This window comes from Pteropus alecto, unplaced genomic scaffold, assembly GCF_000325575.1.
Source record: "Pteropus alecto unplaced genomic scaffold, ASM32557v1 scaffold87, whole genome shotgun sequence".
In the NCBI taxonomy this organism is placed as follows: Eukaryota; Metazoa; Chordata; class Mammalia; order Chiroptera; family Pteropodidae; genus Pteropus; species Pteropus alecto.
Genome location: NW_006443225.1, coordinates 12,806,877 through 12,814,912, shown reverse-complemented (window position 1 = coordinate 12,814,912; position 8,036 = coordinate 12,806,877). Strand labels below are relative to the sequence as shown.

General features: G+C 50.2%; 1 protein-coding gene across 1 annotated transcript in view; it reads left to right on the top strand.

The window, feature by feature from the left end:
• Nucleotides 1-1,234: 1,234 nt before the first annotated feature.
• The window catches only part of PRDM14 (PR/SET domain 14), a 12,416-nt gene continuing 5,614 nt past the window's right edge, over nucleotides 1,235-8,036 (top strand). The window contains exons 1-5 of the mRNA XM_006924019.1: nucleotides 1,235-1,946; nucleotides 2,475-2,528; nucleotides 2,617-2,774; nucleotides 3,642-3,912; nucleotides 7,724-7,926. Coding sequence (XP_006924081.1) covers nucleotides 1,235-1,946; nucleotides 2,475-2,528; nucleotides 2,617-2,774; nucleotides 3,642-3,912; nucleotides 7,724-7,926 — 1,398 coding nt within the window. The remainder of the gene's footprint in view (nucleotides 1,947-2,474; nucleotides 2,529-2,616; nucleotides 2,775-3,641; nucleotides 3,913-7,723; nucleotides 7,927-8,036) is intronic.

Here is an 8,036-nt window from a genome sequence, read left to right as displayed (position 1 = left end):
TTTGGGGAGGTCGTACTGCCCTCCTGGACGTCTGCTCCTTAAGTGGCTCCCACCCCCGAGTCGCAGGTTTGGGGTGATGAGGCGGCCAGGAGCGCAGCGCCCCAGGGGGCTCAGGAGCCAGGCGGACGCCCTCGTCGTGGCTGACCTCTTTGCCTGACCCCGTGTTCTTTAATTTCTGAGTCACGACCCTGCTCTATTTCCTATTGGGCTCATTGATCCGCCGGCCCTGAAGGCGCTGCATCCCTCGGCCTCGGTGAACCGGTGTCCATGAAAACTCCGGCCTTTCGGGGTGGCGGCGGCGCAGGGGCCGGAGGGTCGTCTCCCCGCGAGGCTCCTCCCTCGCACCCGGCCTGGGGCTGGCCCTCGCCTGCTCTCGCGGGGCGACCCCAGGTGGGGTGCCTGGGGTTACCCGCGGGACTCGGGGAATGTGATGGGGCTCTGCCCACGTGGGGAACGTGGCGCCAGCTGCGGAGCTCTGAGGAGCCGAAGGTGGCGCCCTTCACCCGGCAGCCGGACCGCCCGGCCGCCCGGGCCCGCGGGGTCAGACGCGAGCGGCCCTCCGGGGTCTGCCGCGGGCTCCGTCGCTCGGCGCGTTGCGCCCCGGGGCCCTCGGCTCTTCCCTCTCTGCCGGGGCCCCGGAGGCGCCCGCGGCTGCCACCTGCCCCCCGAAGCCCAGTGCGGCGTCCGCTCGGCGTGCGGCCCGGCCCCGGGCGCCTCCCCCGACCCTGGGAAGTTTCCTTGCACCGCGAGGAGGGCGGGAGAGGGAGCTGGAAACGGATTTTGCAGGAGCCGGGGTTGGGGCGGGGCGGAGATGGTGCGTGTTGGAAACGAGCCGCGCTCGGTCAAGGTGTGTTAGGAACCGGCAGGCAAAGGCGACGCCCACCAGGGACCTGGCGTCGGGCCGGGTCTCGGCAGATTTTCGTTCTGGATTTTTGGGGCTGCGTGTATGGCTTTGTTTTTATCGGTGGTTTGGTTCATGGAGTAGGGCTTGCGGGATCGAATTGCGAAGACATCCGTTTTGGTGGATTTGGGGAGCGTCTGTTTCATGGCTGGTTTGGTTTGGTTTCGTTGTTCGGTTGCTTCGTTTTGTTTGTGGGGTTGGACTTGCGGAATCGAGTGGGAAGTGTCTCCGGTCCCTTCGACCCGGGCCGGCTTGGGTGGCGGAGGCTCGTCCCGCGCCCCTCACTCAGCCGCGCTTGCTTTTCCGCAGACCCGACGCGCGCTGTGGCCCGGGATGGCTCTGCGGCCGCCAGGTGAAGCCGGCCCCCAGGACAGGATGTGCTTCCCCCCCGAGAGGCTCCAGAGCAGCCCCCAACACTTGACCCCCTACTACACGCCTTTCCCATCCTACGGGCCCTACGGGAGCAACCTGATGGCCGCCGAGGAGGATTTCCAGTCTTTCCTGCAGCTGGAGGCCTCGGTGCCTGCGTCGCCGGCCATGCCCCCTTTCGCCTTCGGGACCGCGCCTCCCTTCCTGAGCCCTGGCCTGGCCCTGCAGAGGGAGCCCCTCTACGATCTGCCCTGGCATGGCAAGCTGCCACCGTGGTACCCATTTCCCTACTTCCCCAAGGAGCTGCAACCATTCCCGAACGGTGGCCGCGAGGACAGCCGTGAGGATCCTGGCGCCACCGGTAAAGACTTGGCCTACGCTGGTAGTCGAAGTGACAGCGGCCACTATTATGAACCTGAAATTTTCAATCCGCCGCCCCCTGTGGATACGTCCCTCTTACCCGAGGGGCCGAAGACCTCCCAGTTATTACCGTGCCTCCCCAGCCAGCAGTCTGAGGGTGGCCCCAAACTCCCGAACGAGGAGAGGACGTCTCATCGTTACCACTTCACCCAGGAGGACCTGCATCTAGTTCTGTACGGGGTCCTTCCCAGCCAAGAGCGCTCGACGGCCCTGCACCATGCGGCTTCAGGCCTCCTGGTCCCCACAGACAACTCTGGTAAAGGCGCACTTCGGGGTGTGTCTGAGTCCGGGGGCGGGGGTTATGGTGTATGGACTTCCATCCCGGGATGGGGCCTGTGGAGGCCAGGCTCATGCGGGCGGCCCTACTTGCTTAAGTGCCCGACTCCTAACGTGGGTTTTAGTGAGATCTGTGGGTGAGGCGAGAAATGGTTCATGCAGTGGACTTGTCAGCTGGGCTCAGATTCGACCAGGACGCCGGAGAGAGCTCCTCCAGAGAGCCTCGTGTAATTCCAGGGGCCCTAGCTCGGCCACCTACCTTGACCTAAGTCTAAATCAGCATGATCTCAGATTCTCAAGTTTTTAAATTTGCAAAATGGGGTTCATTACATAACCTTGCAAGGATTGTTCTGAGTCTCAAAGGAGAAATTGTATATGTAAAAGAAGCGGGAAAAATAAAAAACATCAAACTCAAGATAACTGTTATCTCTAGGATGTAGGGAGGACATAAAAGGATTTCATAATATTTTTTAACGAAAAGTAAAATTTTAACCCTGCCTTTTCGTAGGATCTAATTCTCTCCCTCCAACTCTGGATCAAAACTCCCTTCAGCTACCAGAAGGTGGGTGCAGGGCTCCTGGCGGGGGTGTCTTTCCTTAAGTGACTGCAGTCAGTTTCCTCGCTGACCTCCCTTTTTGGGGTTTCCCCAGGTCTCTGCTTCCGGCAGATGCTGTTTGGCGAAGTCCCGCATTTTGGTGTCTTCTGCTGCAGCCTCATTGCCAAAGGAGTCAGGTTTGGGCCCTTTCAAGGTAAAGTGGTCAACGCCAGTGAAGTAAAGGCCTACGGGGACAATTCTCTGATGTGGGAGGTAAGTCTCTTTCTGGTGGGCTGACTGAAAGTGGGGAGGGGTTCTGATGGGGACCAGTCTCGGCCTGCACCCCTGTGGGAGAGGGGGACGGATGCTCAGGGCAGTAATCTGTTGTCCCTCGTGATTTGCGGTGCCTGAAGCCATTTTAGTCTGTGAAGATTAGCCGTGGCACATACATTTTAAAAACTCTCATACCGTTTGTTATATTTATATACAGAACCAATTGATTTAAATATGGTGGAGGGATGCTGAGAAAGTGCCAAAGGAAATGAAAACAAATGAAAAATTTTTTATATCATTTATCTATGAAGTTGGCTAAGGATTTGTAAAAACGAGACTCCTGACTCTGTCCGGGGCGTACTGGCAGCAGGGCAGTGTGTCAGAATTTATCAGCTACTCCCTCCCTCGACCCTGAATTTCTACTTCCAGGAATATAGTTTAAGACCGTGTGGAAGATGTTATTCACAGGGTGGTTTATAATAATAAAACGTTGGAGAAAGCAGAATTGCCAACAGCAGGGAAAGGATTAAAGTGTGGCTCCATGAGTATGCACGAAAGTCAGGTTGGGATAAAATACAAAACTAATTGGTGTCTTTAAGCGGTAGGAAATGTAACCTGTTGTTTCCCTTATAAATTCGGAAATAAGAAAATTAATAAAAGTAAGAGTCTAAAAATGCCACGCCGCCTGTAGAAATATCCTTAAGCTAGTAAATCTATTTAGGTTTGACAATAATATTAATAAATATATTCAGTGAACTCAAATGTGGAATTTGAATTTTAAATTTTTAGCAAGTAAATTTATTTCACAGGTTACGCCAAAAAAAAAAAAAAAAGTAAATTCCAAACTTCATGTCTTATTTCATTTAGATCTTTGAAGATGGTTATTTGAGCCACTTTATAGATGGTAAAGGAGGTGCAGGAAACTGGATGGCCTACGTCAACTGTGCCCGTTTCCCCAAAGAGCAGAACCTAGTTGCAGTGCAATGTCAAGGGCAAATATTTTACGAGAGCTGCAAGGAGATCTACCAGAACCAAGAGCTCCTTGTGTGGTATGGAGACTGCTATGAAAAGTTTCTGGACATCCCTGTGAGCCTTCAGGTGACAGAGCAGGGGAAGCGGGCGTCTGGGCTCTCTGAAGGTGAGTGCACCCCTTTGCCTCGCCCAGTGAGGCGCTCCTCGTGGAAGCACTCGGCTCTTTTCCAAACACGAACACCTTCCTGCAGCTTCTCAGCTGCTTGTGGAGCTCTTTCCTCCCAAAGCTGACGCAGGAGACTGAACCGAGGGTGTCTCTAACCAGGGGGCATTACCCAGCTGGAAGAAAAGGCACGCAGCTTTCCAAAGCTGCCGAGCTGCTGGGATTCACAAGGATGCTTTTTCTTGTACCCCTTCCCCGCTCCTAGAGAGCACCCTGAAAGCGAAATAAATGGTGGCAGCCTCTGCCTTCAGTGAGCCAGTTTCTGGTTCATCTCTGCTCAGGCTAACACAGCTGATGAAGTCACTGCACTAGAGCGGTGTTTTTCAAATGGTGGATTGCAGTATCTTAATGGGATAGGAAATCAATTCAGTGGTGGAGACCAGCATTCAAGAAAAAAAAAGAGTGAGAATAAAGAAGGATAGATAATAATGATGCAGATTTCACTTACGTAAGAGCTAGAATTGTTTGGTAGAGTTTCAAATGGATATCAGTGTGTTTGGGTCTCAAATAGAAAACGTATTTATTACTATGGGTCTCAGTCGAGTCTGGAGAAGCACTGAGCTAGACTCATTATTTTTCAGTATTTTTTATTAAATTTATTGGGATGATTGGTTAATGAAATTATATAAGTTGCCCGTATACAAGTCTGTACTACATCATCTCAGAGTTTAATGTGGTTGTGAATATCTGGGCATCTTGGGAAAAGTGCAGATTCTCTCTAGCTTCCAGGGAAGGCTTCTGCTACTGATCCCTCCACCGCATTTTAGCAGCAAGGAGCTAGAGGACCACCAACCCTCTCTGGGAATGAGCCTCTAGAATCTGCATTTGAAACAAGCTCTTAGTGATTTTTTATATACACAGAAGCTTGGGATCCCCTAATCTAATAGGTGGAACAAGAAAAATGCAGATTACTGTGTGTGTCAGGTAGGTGACCACCTTATTATGTTATAATAAGGGCAGCAAGCAACAGGTCAAAAAACGTGAATTGCATTCATCACAGGGTGCAGTGATTGTCTTGCATGCATGTCTGTCTCCCTACTAGAATATGTCCTCCAGGGCAGGAAATAACCCTAAACACCTTCATATCCCCTGCTCCTGGATCCCAGTGTGGATTGAAGGGAGGAGGAAGACAGTACGTCTCAACGGGGAGAAGCTGCTTGGGGGTGAGATGAAATAAGGGATTTCCAGGCAGGGAGAGGAAAGGCCATCCAGACGGGGAATGGCGTAGCTGAGAGCGAGGGCACGATCAGCAGGGATTAGGAGGTGAATAATGAGCTTCTCTTTCCGTAGAGTCCAAACAATCAGGGCCTGTTGAATTGTTCTGGCGAACTAAGTTCCTCCTACCCCCCAAGCTGGGAGTAGGGATGGGGTAAAGGGTCATAGAACCCGGAATCAGCACATACGTAGCCAAACACATCTTTTTGGTCACTTCCAAACATGTAGCAATTGCTTTTGAAATAAAAATGAAAAATATATTTGAGAAAAAAATACATGCTTGACAACTCCCCAAATTTAATCATTGTTCTTTTGAAAAATCCTGTAACACCATGTATCGAAGTATGAAAATATTCATACTTTTTGATGTCTCAGGAATATCTCTTCTAGAAATTTATCTTCAGTAAATAGTCCAAAAAAGATGACCAACCGTGTACAAGTGAAAAATCACAATGCTCAATAGTAGAATGATTAAGTAAATGGTGATGTATTAGCATGGACTAATATGCAGATATCAGAAACCATGATCGTCATATAATAAGCAACAGGGGTGAGGGCTGATGGTGCTGAGTGAGGGACGGCCTTAGCATGGCATGCAGTCAACTGTGCTCCAATTCTGACCCGGATTATATCCGATGCTTGGGGCACTGTTAAAATAATGTGTGCATTTTGGACACTGTGGGAGGGAACTTGTAAAAACTTAATTTTGGGGGAAGAATTATAGACAAATAATGTACTCTGTTATGAATGTTTTTGAATAAAGTCGAAAGGAAGGAAAAATCAAAATTTTTCTGTCCTCACAAAAAAACTTTTTCTCAAAGGCTTTTTGTGAGGGCTGGTGGGGGCCTCTCCCCCTCTCAGGTCCTGAGCGGGAGGGAAGGGTCTGGACCCTATGTGGGCGGGTTATTTGAGTATGCAGCCTGCCGAGTGTGTGTTTTGGGGGCTGGAGGTGTGGAATGTGAAAACAACTCTTAATCCTTCCCGAACCGTCTGAATGTATGTTTGCGGTGGGGCAGGAAGCATCATTATCGGGATTGAGAAACCCCCAGACTAAAAAGAGCAGTTGATTGAGCTGGGGGAAGGAAGAAGGGAGAGAGAATAGGATAAAATTAGGTTGAGATAAATTTCCAAAGACCTGAGCAGAAAATGTCAACAGCCGAAGCCTAGTTAGTGAAGGTGCTGTGTCATTTCTGCCTAAGTAAGTGGTGATTCTTATGTGCAAATTTACTTTGTACCCAATTGTTTGAGTTTGGGTGTGCTTTAGTGCTCCTCTGATTCGTCAGATCACTGGCTCTATCTTTTAGACTCCCTTCTTCCAGCCAAGGAAGCGGGAAGGCCCGGTATTTCTGACCATGGAAGATCCTTGCTCTCAGCAAAAACCGGTCCAGCAGGGGGATTCTGAGAATATTAGCACCTCAATGAAAGTGGCAGACAGTGGCTGGGCAATGGATTGTCCTGGGGTTGGAGATTACCTTCCTGGTTATTTACTTAATAAATGGTTTATTTCCTTAGCTACTTGTTAACCGTGCCTGGGCCTAGTTGTCAGCTAACAAAGCTCCTGATGGATAGCTTCCCTGCTGTCCTGATGCTAAAGAGATTTCCATGTCCAGATTCTTGCATCTACTCCCTCCCTGCTCCTTTCTCCCTTTCTGGGGCCAGACAGTGAGGTCTTCGGGATGCGCGCACCATCAGAGCCATTTTATCCTCTGGAATCCCAGGTGTCCTGAACGGGGATGCTTTCGTAGGTGGCCCCTGTCCTCCCCCCTCCCCCCAACACGTACACACACCGCCCTGGACCTGGCATCTCCTTTGCTAGAGTCTGCAGCACCCTCTCTAACCTCTCCTCCCCCTCCCTCCTCCATTGATAAAAACAGATTTGCCTTTCTCGGTCTTATCTATCACTCTGTGATAGTGTCACTCGTAGTGGTAAGAACTCAATAAGTGTTAGATTTAAATTAATCATTGTGATCACCCTTTGTGTTATGGAAGGCAAGATATTGTCATCCCTCCTCTACAAATGAAGATTCTAGCTCTGGAATCTTCCCCAAAATTCAGAGAGGTGAACGATAAGCTTAGAGGGTGCCTAAAAGACTTTGTAAAAGGGGTCAAAAGCAACAGCACTTCGAAAGCCTGTGACCTAAGCTGTAGATATCCATCAGTGTCCTGGGTGAGCTGCTTTGAACCTGTAGCCCAGACTGACAGAGAGAGTAGGTATGTTTTTGTATATCGTTAGCCTTGTAACGAGTGCCAGTCAGGCGTGTGTGAGATTATGGTTTGTGGTATTTATGAACCAAATGATAAATTAGCATTTCATTATTGAGGAAATTGCTATAAATGAAAACCAAATTGGCCATGAGTTAGTTGGTCATTGTCAAAGCTTGGTGTTGGCCGCGGGAGGGCTTATTTTATTATTTTGACTTTAATATATGTTTAAAATTCTCTATAATGAAAAGTTTTTTTAAAATTGCCTTGGAAGAGAATAAGAATGAGGGAAAGTAGCTGACAAAGCCACCGGCGCTTCTCTTCCTGTGCTGGACAGAGTCTGCAGAAGGTTACAGATGTGAACGATGTGGGAAAGTATTTACCTACAGATACTACAGAGACAAGCATCTCAAGTACACCCCCTGCGTGGACAAGGGCGATAGGAAATTTCCCTGCTCTCTCTGCAAGCGGTCCTTTGAGAAGCGGGACCGGCTCCGCATCCACATCCTCCACGTTCACGAGAAGCACCGGCCTCACAAGGTAAGCGTTTCGGTGCCGACTGACCCTGCCCATCGCTCAGGCTTCCGCCGTCTGTTCGCAAAATCCGCAAACCGCTCGGGGGGCCTCCCGCGTGCAGCGCCTGCTGGCAG